We start from the raw sequence: 19397 nt of genomic DNA, 5'->3' as shown, positions 1-19397 counted from the left end.
CATGCAAAAAATGTGACCCATAGAAAAAAGAAATAGAAATGACACTGACACAGATGACAGCTTTACCATACTAGGAGTTATTATATATATTTAAAGGAATATAAATGTAATGAAGAGAAATAGGATATATAAAAAACTATTGAAACATTAAAAATTGATGAGCTTAACGCAGATTAGAAACACAGATGAGAAAAGATCAGTGAACTTCAATATAAACTAATCAGATGGTAGGGGGAGAGCATTTGGCTTAGAGCGTTTAACCCAGAATGCCTGGGTTCTGTGCCGAGCGCCAGCTCCTGACTCCCGCTTCCTGATAATACAGACTCTGGGAGGCAGTGGTGATGGCTCCAGTGATTGGGTTTCTGCCACTCATATGAGAGATCTGCATTGAATTCTTGGCTTCCAGTTTGCCATCGGAGGGTATTTGGGGAGTGAGCTGGTGGATGGGAGCCCCTCTCCCCCCAGCCTTCATTTCCCTTTTCCCTTCCCTCTCTCTAACCCTCTCAAATAATTAAATAATAATTTAAGCTAATCAAACCAAAACACAGAGAATAAAAACAGTGACAAAGGGTTTATACTTCTGCCATGAAGTACTGATTGACACTGGCTTAACCCTCTTGTAATAAACAACTACAAATTGGACAAGATCTCTGTAACATCTGTTTTTAGACATTGAAATATAGGCGGAACAACACTGTGATCTGTTCACCTTGAACTTTGGCACATATTAAGCCAAAGTGGCGGTAGCAGAAAAAGCACCTGAAGAAATAGTGGCTAAAACTTTTCCAAATTTTATGAAACCATAAGCAGACAGATATAAGAAGCTTAATAGGTCTCAAGCTGAAGAAACATGAAGAAACCATACCAAAGCTCATCATAATCTAATTACTGAGAAAAAGTGATTTAAAAGAAAATACAAAAGAAAGGCAGAGGAAAAATAAAAAGCAGCTCTATTACATGCAAGGGAACAAAGAATGACTACAGACCTGTCAACAGAAGCAGTACAAACAAGAGCCCATCAGCTTACACGCTGAAAAGAAAAAATGCCAACCTATGTTTCCATGTGCAACAAAAATACTCTTCAAAAGGGCAAGACCAATGAATAATTTTTCAGATAAAATAAAAGGGAATTTTTCAGCAGCAGAATAAGAAAGATTAATAGAAATTCTTTATGTGGACAATAGACAGTACCATGACAATGGAACAGAAAGAAAAACAACTTTATAATTCAGGAGTTCAATACCTCCTTTTAATGATTAATTTAAAATTAAGCAAAAAATTCATTAAGGTAATGGAAAACACAAATAGCACTTTGAACCAACTTAACCTCTTTGCTATGTATTGGAACATGCTACCCAACCACAGCAGAATACACCATTTTCTAGTCTGCACGGAACATTTACAAATATATACCATAGTCTAAATAGACTAAATACAGTTAAGAGGATTTAAATCATACAAAGTATTTGTTACCTATGATGGAATTTAATTAGAAATCGTTAATGGAGTATTTGGAAAATCTCCAAATATTTGGAAATTAAATATTCACACTATTGAATAACCCATCTATAAAAAAGAATAAATTGCAAGAGAAATACAAAATATCACACATACCAACATAAAAAATATGTAAACACAGTATATTAAAATGTGTAGGATGTTGCAAGAGCAGTGTTTTATAAATGTCAAGTTGTATTAAATACTTACATTACAGAATAATAAAGCTCTCCAATCACTGATCTGAACTTCTATCTTAAAAATCTAAAAAAAGGAGGTCAGCATTGTGGCTAAACTCTGCCTGTGATGCCAGCATCCCAGATGAATGCTGGTTTGAGTCCTGGTTGCTCCACTTTCAATACAACTCCCTACTAATGTACCTTGGAAAGCAGCAGCAGATGTGCTTAGGCCCATGCCACCCACATGGAAGACCTGGATGGAGTTCCAGGCTCCTGACTTCAGCCTGGCACCTACTCCTGGCCATTGCAGCCATTTGGGGAGTGTGCCAGATGGTGAAAGATAACTTGCTTGCTCTTTCTTTCCCTACTCAACCTGAGTAACTATGCCTTTCAAGTAAATAAATCTTTTTTAAAAAAATTTCTGAATCAGCCAGCACCATGGCTCACTTGGTTAATCCTCCGCCTGCGACGCCGACATCCCATATGGGTTCCGGGTTCTAGTCCCGGTTGCTCCTCTTCCAGTCCAGCTCTCTGCTGTGGCCCGGGAGGGCAGCAGAGGATGGCCCAAGTGCTTGGGCCCTGCACCCGCCTGGGAGACCAGGAGGAAGCACCTGGTTCCTGGCTTCAGATCAGCACAGCGCGCCAGCTGTAGCAGCCATTTAGGGGGTGAACCAACGGAAGGAAGACCTTTCTCTCTGTCTTTCTCTCTCACTGTCTATATCTCTACCTGTCAAATAAATAAAAAAAATCTGAATCAAAAACATTAAAATATTAGACTGAAATTTTACATGAACATAGACTCAAATTCTTAACAGCATTTTGTCAGATCAATATTTGGCAATTTGTAAAATGATAATGTATTATGACCAAGTGGGACTTGTCCCAGGAATGCATAGTTCATTTAAATTTGAAAATTATTATAGTAACAGACTAAAAAAAAACATCTTCTTAGTAGATACAGAAAAATTGTTTGACAAAATTCATCTCCCTGTCATGATAGAATCTCTCGGAACTAACCTGCTTTTTGTTATTACCCATGGCTTCTTGGCTTTGTGTCTATTTTGGGGAGGGAGGTTGTGGTACTGAAATAGTTCCAGTCCACTGGCGCGATGTTAAGCTTTGTCAATAGAGGGCGCAGGAAGGATGCTAGAGAAAGAAGAAGGATAGATACTAGGCTTCTTGTCCCAGTTCTAGTGTATCTTTTTCTTTTTGCTATTGCCAAGCAAAAAGACACCCAGCAATTCCAGCAGTTCCTTAGGAGTCAGCCTCCAGGTGGTAAGTTCCGTGACAGACCTGTAGGGGGCTTCCCAGCAGTGAGTTCAGCAGTACCCTCATAGGTGGCCTTGTGTGTTCCACTGCTGTTTCTAGCTGTCTGCCTAACCATTTCCTGATGAGTTCTATGGATACCCCAGCTGACTCTCCAGATTTCAGTAACTTCCCCTGCAAGCAGTTTTCTGGTCGGTTTTTGGCTAGTATAGCCAACATCCCAGCTGGTTTTCTATTAAGCTGAAAATGGTCTCCCTCCCACCACCATCACCCACAGCAACTTGCCAATGAATTTCATTTGTACCCCAGGCAGTTCCCTATGTGCCCTCTTTGTCCTACCATCTGTGAACCAGCTCTACCCCCAGGCAATCCAGTGGGAAAAAAAAATCTCACCACCCAGCGGGCTGTTCTGTCAGCTCTGAATCCCTGTTTGAGTTTTTCCCTTCCAAATTTGTTCTTCACCTCAGTGTTCCCCCTCAGCTCTAGGGTGGTATTCTTTAGAGTTTTCTTTTATTTCCAGTTAATTTCCTATATACACTTGATAATCCTTTATATTAAACCTTTTCTGTTCAAATTACCACATGGTTTTTCTTTCCTTTCTGGATACTAAGTGATAGAATTGGTATTGGTAGTGTTCCCCGTAGACAGATGCTCCCACAATGGGTTTTGAGATTGGTTGTATTTATTTATTTGTTTATTTATTCATTCTCATTTATTTTTATGTATAGATTCCTATTTTTTAAAATTTATTTAAAATGCAAAGAGAGAGATCTTCCATCTACTGGTGCATTCCATCCACTGGTTCCCTCTTCAAATGCCCACAACAGCCAGGGCTGAGCCAGACCAAAGCCAGGAACTCAGAACTTGATCTAGGTGTCTCATGTGGGTGACAGGACCCAACTTCTTGAACCATCCCTACTGCCTCCCAGGGTATGTGTTAGCAGGAAGCTGGTATCAGGAAATGTACTGGGGCTCAAACCTAGGCACTCCAACATGGGATGTGGGTGTCTCATGTAGTGTCTTAACTGCTACATCAGACACCCGCCCCCAGGATTGATTTTAAGTGTGTTCTTAGGCATGGGTGTAGTATTGACTTCCTTCCAGTGGGCATTAGGATGCTCATAATTCATGACAAGCCATAGCCTCATAGCTTAATCACAATTATCACTTATGGTTGGTTGTTAAGAAGTGCCAAGTGAACCCATTTCCTTGAGAGCCCAAATGACTACTGCACTTGGCTTTTATAGCAGTGATAATGGCTACAAACACTGTGGTAAGAGATGGATTCACCTGAGTGGCAAATGCATACAGAAAGAATAGTAGCAAGATAAAATTCAGTGGTTTGTTATTATTATGAACTATTATGATTTTAATAACATTTAAAATGCTCCTTACGTGATACAGACATTTTCTAATAGGAAACTTAAAAAGGGGTACAGTACTTGAAGTTGCCACTTGAGACACCTGTATCCCATTTCAGAGTATCTGACTTTGAGTCCTAGCTCTGCTACTGATTTCAGCTTCCTGCTAATGGACACTCAAGGAGGCATCAGGTGATGGCTCAGATGGTTGGATTCCTACCACTCATGTGGGAAACCAGAATTGTATTCCACATTGTAGCTCCAGCCCGTTCTAGCTCCAGCTGTTGCAGGCATTTTGGGAGTAAATCAGCATATGGATGATGTGTGTCTCTTTTTTTTTCTTTTTTTTTTAAAAAAAAAAAAGATTTATTTTATTTAGTTGAAAGACAGAGTTACACAGAGAGGTAGAGACAGAGAGAGAGGTCTTCCATCCACTGGTTCACTCCCCAGATGGCCACAACGGCCGGAGCTGCGCCAATCCGAAGCCAGGAGCCAGGAGCTTCTTCCAGGTCTCCCACGTGGGTGCAGGGGCCCAAGGACTTGGGCCATCTTCTACTGCTTTCTCAGGCCACAGCAGAGAGCTAGATCGGAAGAGGAGCAGCCGGGACTAGAACCGGCGCCCATATGGGATGCTGGCACTTCAGGCCAGGACTTTAACCCGCGGCACCACAGCACCTGGCCCCTTTGCCTTTCAAATTGAAAATAAATAAATAAAAATTTTAAAAAGAAAATCTTAGTATTAACAAATCATAAATGGCAAATAAAAATCATGTTTAATATTTGAATTTTTCAGTTCTAAATCTTAAAGCACACAAAGCATCAGTTCCATTATCTAATAATGTTGATCTTTGGTGATAAATATTCCATACATAGAAAGAATTTCATTTTTTTATTGACATCAAACTGTTAAGAGTATGTCCAAAACATCTTCAAAATGGATAGTAGGGTATATGTTGCATCATATAATCATGTTTTCTTTTTTAATGATGAAAAATTTTTTAAACTTTATTTTTATTAAAGATTTTTAATTAATTAATTAATTTATTTGAGAGGTAGAGTTACATACAGAAAGGGAAAGACAGAGAGAAAGATCTTACATCCACTGGTTCACTGCCCAGATGGCTGCAACGACCAGAGCTGAGCTGATCCAAAGCTGGGAGCCAGGGGCTTCTTCCAGGTCTCCTGTATGGGTGCAGGGGCCCAAGGACTGGGGCCATCTTCTGCTTTTCCAGGCAGGAAAGAACCAAATTGGAAGAGGAGCAGCCTGGACACAAACCAGTAGCCCATGTGGGATTATGGGACTGCAGGTGGAGGTTAAGCCCACTAAGCCACAGTGCTGCCCCAATGATGAAAATATTTTGTCTGCCTTTTCTGGTTGTGGTTTTGCCATTGAACTTTATGTTGATTTTACTTTGGATTTTAGATCATTTTCTGATCTCATGTCTGAGTGTTCAACAACATTCATTACCTCTCTTTGTATTTTTGCAAAGCACTGAAGCTTGTTGCGAATTTATGTGTACTTGGGCTCTTCAAAACATTAATGGAGAAATGTACATTTTGGGGCAGGTGTTGTGGCACAGTGAGTTATGCTGCTGCTATATCAGAGTGCTGGTTCAAGTCCTGGCTACTCTGTTTCTGATCCAACTTCCTGCTAATGCATCTTGGGAAGTAGCACATGGTGATTCAAGTGCTTGGGCCGCTACTGCCCACATGGGAGACCCAGATGGAGTTAGGGCTCTTAGCTTTGGCCTGGATGTTCTGGGCATTTGGGGAGTAAACTAGCACATGGAAGATCTCTCTTTCTTTCTCCCTACCCTTTCAAGTAGATGAAAATAAACATTAAAAAAGAAAAATGTACATTATGAAAAATCTGCATGGATTTTCAAAGTGGTTTTTTTTCACCAGAATAAACTTATCTTTAAATGCTACTTTTCCATGAGCTTTTTTAAAGTACCCTCATACTCAAGCCATGGAAAAATGCCAGATAATATTATCAAATAGTATTCAAATAAGCTGACATTCAGATATTCTAGCAAGGTTAAAATATTACACAGAATCAGTTGTTGAAATTGCCAAATTGAGGACTTATTTAGCTTCTAAAACTTATTTCTTTGGGTAATACTCATTGGATTTATATAAAGTATCATTCACATGTAATCTCTTTATTGTCGCTTTGATAAGATGCAGCGCTAATAGCTAGGGCCATGAGCATTCATTTGTAACATGGAACAGTTGTTATAAGACTGAGTGGATTATGACTACTGCTTTCCTACTTGCTTTTGTCTTGATTCCTGGAAAAATTAATATTTGATGCTACTTTTCAGTGTTTCCTGCACTTGGCTTTTTGTTCTTATCAATTGATTCCTATAATCTAGCAACATCTTTATGGTGAATTGTTAACCTTTAATTCTTGAAAGCAAATTATAGTGCTTGTGTTATTTTCCTAACAATTATTTTTTCTTAGGATTCAGAAAAAGTAAATTCCCCTAGAGACTCTAGAAGGAAATTCCTACATGGAAACACTAATGTATATGAACTGCAGCTCTCATATATTCTGGTGGGAATGCAAAGTAGTACATCTACTTTGAAAAATCATTTGACACTTGTCAAGCTAAACATACACTTCCCATGTGATACAGCAGTTCCACTTCTAGGTATAAATGCAATATAAATTTAAATATATGTCTGCCCAAAGACTCTTTTTTTGTCTTTTGAATTTCTTTTTTTTTTAACTTTTATTTAATGAATATAAATTTCCAAAGTACAGCTTATGGATTACAATGGGTTCCCCCCAACCATAACTTCGCTCCCACCTGCAACCCTCCCCTCTCTTGCTCCCTCTCCTGTTCCATTCACATCAAGATTCATTTTCAATTATCTTTACATATAGAAGATCAATTTAGCATATATTAAGTAAAGCTTTCAACAGTTTGCACCCACACAGAAACACAAAGTGAAAAATACTGTTTGAGTACTAGTTATATATAGCATTAAATCACAATGTACAGCACATTAAGGACAGAGATTCTACATGAGGAGTAAGTGCACAGTGACTCCTGTTGTTGACTTACAAATTGACACTCTTGTTTATGGCTTCAGTAATCACCCGAGGCTCTTGTCATGAGTTGCCAAGGCTATGGAGGCCTTTTGAGTTCACCAGCTCCACTCTTATTTAGACAAGGTCATAGTCAAAGTGGAAGTTCTCTCCTCCCTTCAGAGAAAGGTACCTCCTTCTTTGATGACCTGTTCTTTCCACTGGGATCTCACTCGCAGAGATCTTTCATTTAGGTCATTTTTTTTTTCCAGAGTGTCTTGGCTTTCCATGCCTGAAATACTCTCATGGGTTTTTTAGCTGGATCCGAATGCCTTAAGGGCTGATTCTGAGGCCAAGTGCTGTTTAGGACATCTGCCATTCTATGACTCTGCTGTGTATTCTGCTTCCCATGTTGGATCATTCTCTCCCTTTTTTATTCTATCAGTTGGTATTTGCAGACACTTGTCTTGTTTATGTGATTCCTTTGACTCTTAGTCCTATCATTATGATCAATTGTGAACAGAAATTGATCACTTGGACTAGTGAGATGGCATTGGTACATGCCACCTTGGGATTGTATTGGAATCCCCTGGCACGTTTCTAACTCTACCATTTGGGACAAGTCCGATTGAGCATGTCCCAAATTATTCATCTCTTCCCTCTCTTATTCCCACTCTTATATTTAATAGGGATCACTTTTCAGTTAAGTTTCAACACTTAAGAATAATTGTGTATTAATTACAGAGTTCAACCAATAGTATTAAGTAGAACAAAAAAAAAATACTAAAAGGGATAAAGTATTAAGTTGTTCATCAACAATCAGAGCAAGGGCTGATCAAGTCACCATTTTTCATAGTGTCCATTTCACTTCAACAGGTTTCCTTTTTGGTGCTCAGTTAGTTATCACTGATCAGGGAGAACATATGATATTTGTCCCTTTGGGACTGGCTTATTTCACTCAGCATGATGTGTTCCAGATTCCTCCATTTTGTTGCAAATGACCAGATTTCATTGTTTTTTACTGCTGTATAGTATTCTATAGAGTACATATCCCATAATTTCTTTATCCAGTCTACTGTTAATGGGCATTTAGGTTGATTCCTGGTCTTAGCTATTGTGAATTGAGCTGCAATAAACATTAAGGTGCATACCGCTTTTTTGTTTGCCAAATTTAATTTCCTTTGGGTAAATTCCAAGGAGTGGGATGGCTGGGTTGTATGGTAGGATTATATTCAGGTTTCTGAGGAATCTCCAACTGACTTCCATAGTGGCTTCACCAGTTTACATTCCCACCAACAGTGGGTTAGTGTCCCTTTTTCCCCACATCCTCGCCAGCATCTGTTGTTGGTAGATTTCTGCATGTGAGCCATTCTAACCCGGGTGAGGTGAAACCTCATTGTGGTTTTCATTTGCTTTCCCTGATTGCTAGTGATCTTGAACATTTTTTCATGTGCCTGTTGGCCATTTAGATTTCCTCTTTTGAAAAATGTCTATTGAGGTCCTTGGCCCATCTCTTAAGTGGGTTGTTTGTTTTGATCTTGTGGAGTTTCTTGATTTCTTTGTAGATTCTGGTTATCAACCCTTTATCAGTTGCATAGTTTGCAAATATATTTTCCCATTCTCTCGGTTGTCTCTTCACTTTCCTGACTGTTTCTTTTGCAGTACAGAAACTTCTCAATTTGATGCAATCCCAATAGTTAATTTTGGCTTTGACTGCCTGTGCCTCCGGGGTCTTTTCCAAGAAGTTTGCCAGTGCCAATATCTTGCAGGGTTTCTCCAATGTTCTCTAATAATTTGATGGTGTTGGGTCGTAGATTTAGGGCTTTAATCCATGTTGAGTGGATTTTTGTGTAAGGTGTAAGGTAGCGGTCTTGCTTCATGATTCTGCACATGGAAATCCAGTTTTCCCGGCACCATTTATTGAATAGACCGTCCTTGCTCCAGGAATTGGTTTTAGATCCTTAATCAAATATAAGTTGGCTGTAGATGTTTGGGTTGATTTCTGGTGTTTCAATTCTGTTCCATTGGTCTATCCATCTGTTTCTGTACCAGTACCATGCTGTTTTGATTATAATTGCTCTATAGTATGTCCTGAAATCTGGTACTGTGATGTCTCTTGCTTTGTTTTTGTTGTACAAGGTTGCTTTAGCTATTCGAGGTCTCCTGTGCCTCCATATGAATTTCAGCATCATTTTTTCTAGATCTGAGAAGAATGTCTTTGGTATTTTGATGGGTATCGCATTGAATTTATAAATTGCTTTTGGGAGCATGAACATTTTGATGATATCTACCCAAAGACTCTTAAGTTCACAGCAGCTTTATTTCTAATAGCCAAAATTTGGAAACATCCCAATGTCCATCAGTGATGAATGCATAATAAAATTTTTGTGTATGCATACAATGAAGTACTCTCAGAAATAAAAGGAAATTGAATAGAATGAGACAAAAGATCAATGAGCAAAAAGAGAACTTGGAGAGTCCTACAGGCCAAATGGACCTATGAGACATACACAAAACATTTCACCTAACAGCAGAATATATATTCATATCAAGCATACATGAAACATTCTGTATGCTAAGCCTCATGTTAGACTACAGACAAAGTCTTAACAAATTTTTTTTAAGATTTGTTTATTTATTTGAAAGGCAGAAATAGAGAGCAATTTTCCATCGCTCCCTAAATGGCCCCAAATGGCCAGAGATGGGCCAATCCAAAGCCAGGAGCAGGAACAACTTCTGGGTCTCCCATATGAGTGCAGGTGCCATGTTCTACTGCTTTCCCAGGTGCATGAACAGGGAACTGGATCGGAAGTGTAGGAGCAGCTGGGACTCCAATGGGATGCTAGCACTGTTGGCAGAGGCCAAAGCTTCAACGCCACAATGCCAGCCCCAGTCTTAACAAATTTTTAAGTTTTATGACATTTTTCTGATAATAGTGGAACAAAAACTAAAATTAATAATGCAAAATAGGAAAAACTGCAAATATTATATGGAAATTAAATAGTACACTCATAGACAACAGGTGGGTTAAAGCAGAAATCACAAGAAAATTTAGAAAATATCTAGAGACAAATAATTAAAATTGCACATAATGAAATTTTGGGATATAGTGAAAACAGAACTAGGAGGGAAGTTTATAACAGTAAACACATTAAGAAAGGAAAAAAAATCTCACATCCACAAGCTAGTCTTATATCTCAAGGAATTAGAAAATGAGCGAATTAAACTCAAAGTCAAGGGAAGGAAGGAAATAATAAGGCTAGAACACAGGTAAATCAAATAAGAATAGGGAAACAATAGGAAAAAATCAAGAAAACCAAAAATTGATATTTTGTAAAGAGCAATAAAATTGATGAATCTTTAGCTGGACAAGAAAAACAGAAGACTCAAATTCCTAAAATTAGAAATTAAAGAGAAAATATTACAACTAATGTTACAGAAATAAAAATTATAAAACTACCATGAGCAATTAATTACAAACCAACTAATTAGATAACCTGGAAAAATGGATAAAGTCCTAGGAATATAAACCTACCAAGATGGAATGATGAAAAATAAAAAATTAAAATAGACCTATGGGGAAACTGAAGTGATAGTGGGGAAAAAAAAACACCTCACAACAAAGAGAAGCCCAGAACCAAATGGCTAGACTGGAAAATGCAGTCAAACATTTAACACCAATTTACAGTTCTCTTTCTGAAACTCATTCAGAGCCATTACCCTAGTACCAAACCACACAAAGACGTAAGAAAAGTATAGACCAATATCCTGTTGAATATTGACACAAAAATCCTAAACAGGGGCCAGTATTACAGTGCAGCGGCACAGTGAGTTAAGCCACCACCAGCAGTGCCTGCATCCCATATGGGCACTGGTTTGAGTCCTGGCTATTCCACTTCCAATCCAGCTTCCTGTGAATGTGCCTAGGAAGGCAGCTGAGGACAGCCCAAGTGCTTGGGCCCCTACACCCATGTAGAAGACCCAGAAGAAGCTCCTGGCTTTGGCCTGACCCAGCCCTGGTCGTAGCAGCCTTTTGGGGAGTGAACTAGCAGATGGAAGATCTCTCTCTGTTCCTCTCTCTAGCTCTCCTTTTAAATAAATAAAATAGATCTTTTTAAAAAAAATCTTTTTCTCTGTCTCTCTCTAACTCTGCCTGTCAAAATAAAAAAAAAAAAAAAAGGAAGAAAGAAATTAAGCAACATGGATGAATCTCAAAGTGTCAAGTTAACATTAAAGAAGTCATACAGAAACAAATTAACATGATTCCCCACAAGGTTCTACAAAAGGCAAATCTATGGTTATAGTAGGCCAGTAGGACAATAAGGTAGGTGGTGGACTGCAGAAGGCCTCAGGAAAATTTGTGAGTGATGGTTTCTAGAACTCATAAAATTGTACTATCAGAATGGTGTAATTTGATTGTAAATAATATCCCTTAAAAGCGACCAACTAAACCTCCAAGATTGTGTTATTTGATATAATGAATAATTAGAGAATGAACATTTAGAAAAGGATATCAGTTGTAATAGCATATGAATATTTGAAATACCTAGAAATTAACCCCCTAGGAAGTGTAAGTATTCTGTAGGGTAAAATTAAAGGACACTTCAGAAGATCTAAATATATTGTCAGAGTTCTCATTCATGGATTAAAAAGACTCCATGCAGCAAAGATGTCTGTCTCCTCAAATTGATTAATAGATTCAACCTAATTCTTTAAAAATTCCAACCTTTTTTACTCTGTCTCATTCTGGTATTTAAATGGAAAGACTATGAATAGAAAAAACAAGATAGATTTGCTGTATTATATGTCACTATTTGAAAGTAGAATAATTTAAAAACTCTAACTGGTGCAGGAATGGTCAAAAATAAATATCATATGAAGTCCAGAAATAAATGCCAAATCTTATGTAAATGTTCCTGTGATAGAAGTGCTATGATTGATCAGAGTTGTAAATAATTTATTATTCAATAAATTCTGTTAAACCATCTTTTGGAAAAAAACAGCAATTGGACTGCTCCCTCCCATCAGTACTCCTCCCCCATATCTATTTTGGGATATGAAAGTCTTAGATGTGAAATGCTTTCACCAAAAAACAATATAGAATATCACCATGGCTTTGGGAAAGATCTCTTCAACTAGATATAAAGTCTATTAGCTATAAAGGAAAGGATGATACATTTGATTTACTAAAATCAAGAACTTCTGTCATCAAAAGACTACTTTTTTAAAAAGGTGAAATGAAAATCATGCAGTAGGAAAAGATACATAGTTATGTAAATAATTTTAATTTAAATTGTTACTGGTTTTGTGAGTTTTATGGAAATGAATGAAGGTGACAATACATTATATCAAATTTATGGGATGGGGCCAGTGCTGTGGTGCAGAGGGTTAAAGTCCTGCTCTGCAGTGCCAGCATCCCATATGGGTGCCAGTTCATGTCCCAGCTGCTCTACTTCTCATCCACTCTCTGCTATGGCCTGGGAAAGCAGAAGAAGATGGCCCAAGTCCTACCTCTCTCTAACTCTTTCAAATAAATAAAACAAATCTTAAAAAAAAAAAAAACTTAAGGGATACAACAGAAGCAGTGTTAAGAGGGAAGTTTATAACAATTGGTGCCTACACGAAGAAATTGGAAAGGTACCAAATAAATGAACTATCAGTGCATCTCAAAGTCCTAGAATGCAGTAGATTCTGAAAAGTCAATCCTTATGGTGTTTTCTCCATAATCAGCTGTGCAATTTTTGAGAAAGCACTGTTTTATAAACTCATATTTCACAGAAGTACCCCTTTTGCAAAGCCTATATCTTTTAAAGGGCTACCATACTTCATCAATACTAAGATACATAAGTTTCTTATGTTTTAACATCTCTTCAATTGAGATGCTTCATATAATAGATAAAATCTTTTGATTATAATTATCAAGATTGGGTTTTACTTTTCCTTTCTTAGAGGTGGAATTGGGGTACATTTTAGAAGCTATTGGTTACGGCCAGCACTGCAGCTCACTAGGCTAATCCTCCGCCTAGCAGCACCGGTACACCGGGTTCTAGTCCCGGTCGGTGCGCCAGATTCTGTCCCGGTTGCCCCTCTTCCAAGCCAGCTCTCTGCTGTGGCCAGGGAAGGCAGTGGAGGATGGCCCAAGTGCTTGGGCCCTGCACCCACATGGGAGACCAGGAGAAGCACCTGGCTCCTGGCTTCGGATCAGCGCGGTGCGCCAGCCGCAATGCGCCAGCCGCGGTGGCCATTGGAGGGTGAATCAATGGCAAAAGGAAGACCTTTCTCTCTGTCTCTCTCTCTCACTGTCCACTCTGCCTGTCAAAGATAAAAAAAATTTTTTTTTAATTTAGAAGCTATTGGTTACATATGTTTGATAATGTAATGGTAGTACCCAGAATATAAAGAACTTTAAGTTTTTTAAAAAGACAACTCAATATAAATGGGGGAGGGGCTATCTTGGGCACTGCACAGCAGAGGAAATCTAGTGTCTTAGTCCATTTTCTGTTGCTATAACAGTATACCTGAGTCTGGGTAGTTTATATATAAAGAAATGATTTATTTTGGCTCACAGATGTGGAAGTCCAAGAGCATGGTGCCAGCATCTTCTGGGCTTCTGGCAGAGGGCCTCCTGTTAGAGGAAATGCAAGCAGGTACATCTAAAAGAGAAGTACATGTGCCAGAAAGACACTGGGGAGGTGCCAGGCTCACTTTTTAACAACCTACTCTGGAGATAACAATCTCATTCTTGCAAGAACTACGTCAATCCCTTCATAAAGGTGGAGCCACGTGACCTAATTACATCTTAAATGCATCTTAAATGTTCCCTTGGAGACCAAGCCTCAACATTAATGTCAGTGGGGACAAATCATACTCAAACCATAGCAGCCAGTAAAAATCTGAGAATATTTAATCTCATAAAACACTTGCACATTAAATACACAGTGAAATACCTTTACATAGTCAATGTATTCATAGAAGTTTTAAAATGTGATGGCAAGTAAAGGTATGGACATAGGAGGATATATTTTTTATGATTCCATTCACATGAACATTCACACCATGCAAAATTAAGCTATATTGCTTAGAAATGCATTATGGCCTGCGCCGCGGCTCACTAGGCTAATCCTGCGCCTTGCGGCGCCGGCACACCGCGTTCTAGTCCCGGTCGGGGCGCCGGATTCTGTCCTGGTTGCCCCTCTTCCAGGCCAGCTCTCTGCTGTAGCCAGGGAGTGCAGTGGAGGATGGCCCAAGTGCTTGGGCCCTGCACCCCATGGGAGACCAGGATAAGTACCTGGCTCCTGCTATCGGATCAGCGCGGTGCGCCGGCCGCAGCGCACCGGCCACTGCGGCCATTGGAGGGTGAACCAATGGCAAAAGGAAGACCTTTCTCTCTGTCTCTCTGTCTCTCACTGTCCACTCTGCCTGTCAAAAAAAAATGCATTATGACCATTAGAAAGTGAAGGAAATCATCACCACGAATGTTACGCTGGTGGTTACTTTTGGGGATGGAGGGATAGAAACTTTATGATCAGAAACAAAGAAAGAGGCTTTAGAGTCCTGGTGATTTTCTGTTTCTTTACCTGGATGGATTTGCTTCTGTTAGTTGTTAAACTTTAAGTTTGTATTTTGTGTACTTTTCTATTTCAGAGTGAAACCAAAAAGGGAGAATGATCAGTTCTGTCAAATATTGTCCATAGAGCAGGTAATACATATGAGGGCTAAGACTTAACCATTGAGTTAAGCAAAGTAGAGACTACTATTGAGCACAGCAAACTGTGTCAGTGAGGAGTTAGAGCAGTGCTGTCATTGCAGTGAGCTCAAGAGAGGAGAGGAATTGGAGACTAAATAAACAACTGTTTGGAGAAATTGTTATGTAAAGCAGAGAAATGTAATGGTAACTGAGGGAAGGGGGAATGTAGAAAACTTTACATAAAACATGCAGATTATCAGAAGAAGATAAAGATAAGTTTTCTGGAATGTTGAAGACAATGGAGTTGGGGAAGGGAAAGAACTTTTTATGTGTAAGGGATTATATGGTTTTTATAGTACTTCGTAAAAAGAACATTGAACTTATTTTCTAAGTCTTAGAAATATAAATGTTGGAATCACACATAACATTCATATCTGTTAATAGAAGGAATCATGGCCACTATCTTGCTTGACACCACTTTGCAGAAAGAAAATGGAGCCCAGAGAAGTTAAGTGCTTGCTCCAAATTGTACCGTTAATGATAATCTGAGACTAAAACAGTTCCTCCTGTCCTTTGGGTTGGTATTCTTTTCATTGTGTATCTGGAATATGGTTTGCTGTTAGATTGTGTTTTATACAGTTACTATGTTTTACAGTAAAGCTTATTTGAATAATATCCCAAGTTGCTTTTGCTGTGTAATAAACCAACCTAAGCTTAGTAATGTGAAACTGACATCATGTGTTGTTTCTCAAGACTATGAATTAGCTGGGCTCAATCTTTGATAGCTCAACTGGAGCTGCCTAAGATGACCTTATGTGTTTGGGTATTTGTTGCTGTTTGCTGGTTGGGACTCTCAACTCGTTTAGTAGTCTCGCCTAGACATCCGTGCCATGTGATGAGAATATACCAAGAGGGTAAAAATGGAAGTGTAGACTCCTAAACTTGTTTCCCCATTAAATCAAGGCAAGTCAGAATCCAGTCTAGATACAAGGAATTGGGAAGCAAGTCCCAGGTTTTAATGGTAAAAAGGTGCGAAGTGTTGTAATATTTTTTCATCCATTATGGATAATTATAAATTATAACTTAGTCATAAAGTTTATTTCCTAATGTTAATTTTTACTTGCTATAGAGCTAGAAACTGTTGACTTACAAAATTAACTGTAGTTTTGGTAAATATATCAGAAATTTGAAGATGGAAGTGTATTATGCTTAGAAAAAAGATTTAGATTATCTAGTTTTTTTTTAATCTGTTGGGTGAAACATGAAGAAATGCTCACTTTTAGAAAATGGTTAAAAAAAATTAAAAGGAACTGGCAATGTGGCATAGCAGGTTAAGCCACCATCTGTGGCACCAGCATTCCATGTGGGCACCTGTTTGAATCCTGGTGCTCCACCCTGCTGGTACACATGCAGAGGCAGCAGAGGATGATCCAAACGCTTGGACCCTGCAACCACATGGGAGACCCAGATGAAGCTCCTGGCTTCAGCCTGGCCTGACCCTGGCCATTGAGGCCATTTGGAGAGTGAACCAGCAGCTAGATTTTCAAACAAATAAATAAATATTTTAAAAAGTGGTTAAAAAAAGAGAAATTCAGTCCAGTTACTGCATAAAATGTTGTCTTATCTTTTCTGATCATTTGCATTACTATGTTATCATCTTTGTGGATTTTTATGTTATAAAATAGCATGTGATACAGCTAGGAAGTAGGAGCAATTGAATTTTCTAAAAATTGATTTATAATAAAATTATTTTCTAGCCATTATGCTAATTGAATTTGTTTAAAATTTCACTTTTTGACCACTATGTAAATTGAGTACCTACTAAGATTCCTGCACTGTGACAAGTTGGTGTCTTTACTTTGAACCAGATAGAGAGTTTCTGCATACTGCTGTACCCTACGCTGGGAATCTGGGAAGGTTCTCTCAAGAAACTTTCTAAGTGAGGACCTGAAAAATGAGTAGGAGTTAGCTGAGGTAAGACTGGGAAAGGAAGTGGGAAATTGTCTAGGGAAAGACAAAGGCCTTGAAGGTAAATGAGTGGAAGGAATATAAAAGTAACTGGGAAAAAAAATCTGGGATGGCTAAAGCCTAGAATATGGAACGAGTGAAGCAAGAAGGTAGCCAGGGGCTAGACTGCAAAGGGTCCTGTTAAATGTCTTATAGGATTTAGGTTTCATGCCAACAATCAGGGAAGTCATTAATGAGTTGAGAGAGACTGGTTTTCTGTTCAGATTATTTTAGAAAGGTCACTGACTGCAGTTGGGGTAAGGGGTGTAGTCAGGACAGGCCACAGATGATGATATGAACTGGATGATTAATGGAGATGAAAAGATGTATCTAGAGATAGTTATAAGTAGAATCAACTGGGTTTGAGGACTGGGAGTGGAATAAAGGGAGGAGCCCGATGTGACTGACAGAGTACCATTACTGGAAAGGGATGTAAGTGGTGAAGCCAGTTTGGTAAGATGTGCTTATACAGGACTTGCTGCCATATCAGACTCTTCCCGTCTAAAAACCTACTCTGTGTGTGTGTGTGTGTGTGTGTGTTTGTATTCTGTTGCATTTGAAATGACATTTCTAATGCTAGTTCATAGAAGTAATTTATTCTTTAGTAAAATTAAATCAAAGGTAGCAGTGTTACCATAACCTGAATTGGAACTTTGGATCTGAAAGATTCTATTTCAGTATGAGTTCCTAAATATTTGGAAATTTTGTGATCTGTTGCTGTAATCAGTTTTATAAAATTGCCTACCACTTAATTTTTTGAAATTACTTTAAGAAAGTAGTGATATGTGAATGTCTTTCTTAAGCTTTCTGTTGTCTAAAAACATTTAATATTTGTCCACATTTTAAAGTTAAATAGAAAAACTTAAATTTTTTTTATTTTTCAGTATTGTAATAATTAGATTGTTGGTTTACATTTATGTTAGGGAAGAAAAACATAACATAAGTACTTAATAATGAAGTCTGTCTTTTATAATGTATACACATATCAAAATGTGTTGTGCCCACTATAATTATATACAACTTTTGTTTGTCAATTACATGGTAATAAAGTGGGGGTAGAAGTTAAGTACTTATTAGTGGATTTTTCTCTATTTCTTGCTGTTAAGTAATGATAATTGAGGTTTTATAAAGATTGAGTGTTGTACCTTGGGAAGATAAGCCTCCTTTGGCACTAAAATTATTTTAAAGTTTTGTAGTTTTCAGTGTCATGGCTATCTGTAGATTTTATTAAAGTATTCTTACTCTTTATTCTCCTACTTTTACCTAATAATATAATACCAACTAAAGTTTTCTGATCCTCATTCTAGCAGGTACAATATATACAATTTATATTCAATAGTCTGTATCTCCCATATGTTTTTAGACTGAATTTCCTATTACTCTGAGTATTTTGTAACCTTAAAAGCACTTTACAACTTTTTTTTCCTTTTTTTTCCTCCTTAGGCACTACAAGGGCCCCCAGGGATGGGGAAGTACCAGGGGTGGACTATAATTTCATTTCTGTTGAACAGTTCAAAGCACTGGAAGAGAGTGGAGCGCTGTTAGAAAGTGGAACATATGATGGTATGTCCCCAAATACTAGCAACAGCAATGCCCAGAAAATCATCTGAGTAACTGCAGTTATTTCAAAGGGAATTTGATGAGTAGAATACCTTTTTTGTTTTGTTCTGTTTTTCCTAACAGATTTTGGGAAAATTCTCTTTTGACTGGGAGATTTGTAAATTACTAATTAAACTGAGATAACAATAAACAAGAATATTCCATTATTATTAAGTTGATTGAACAACATATGAAAATTAGCCTGGCTAGTTTGCACATATGATAGTTCACATTCATCATGTGCGCTGAACAGGTATTTCTTGATTGCTTTCTATTTGTGGTTGGGAATCCATAATCCCACAAGTATCTTGACTATCTTGGAGAAAAAATAACATGCATGGGGAATAAAACAACAAAAACAGATTCATTGGTTTTCTTTTGTTATCTCCATTTCCTCTAACCAGGAAATGCTAGAAAATACAACAGAAATTTGAGATCAGTTTCAACTTTTAGATGATTCTGAATTAGATCTGTGTTTCCCCTTATTTTACACACTTTATGCTAGCAAGCTTACCCACTTCCATTTGCACCCTATGCTTTTCTATTTCACTTCATCATGCTACTTTAATTGCTTATTTCACATGCTCTATGATAACAGTGATTTTGTCTTTCTTATATCATTGTCTTCAGTGCCTGGAGATGAGACTCAATAAATAGATAACCTTGAATTCAACATACTCAAATATGCATTTGTGTTCTTTCCAGAAACAGTAGTTCTTTATAATTCCTCTCTTCAGCAACACCATGAGCTCAAAACAGCAGAATCA

At 38.0% G+C, this 19397-nt stretch overlaps 1 protein-coding gene across 4 annotated transcripts in view; it reads left to right on the top strand.

Moving 5' to 3' along the window:
* The window catches only part of MAGI3 (membrane associated guanylate kinase, WW and PDZ domain containing 3), a 298141-nt gene that overhangs the window by 186299 nt on the left and 92445 nt on the right, over nt 1-19397 (top strand). For all 4 annotated transcript variants that reach the window (XM_017345962.4, XM_017345964.4, XM_017345963.4 and 1 more), the window contains exon 3: nt 18475-18594. In XM_017345962.4, the coding sequence (XP_017201451.3) occupies nt 18475-18594 (120 nt within the window). The remainder of the gene's footprint in view (nt 1-18474; nt 18595-19397) is intronic.

Source organism: Oryctolagus cuniculus, chromosome 7 (assembly GCF_051225735.1).
Source record: "Oryctolagus cuniculus isolate XC-2025 breed Fujian yellow rabbit chromosome 7, ASM5122573v1, whole genome shotgun sequence".
NCBI lineage: Eukaryota > Metazoa > Chordata > Mammalia > Lagomorpha > Leporidae > Oryctolagus > Oryctolagus cuniculus.
This window is presented reverse-complemented; position numbering and strand designations above follow the sequence as displayed.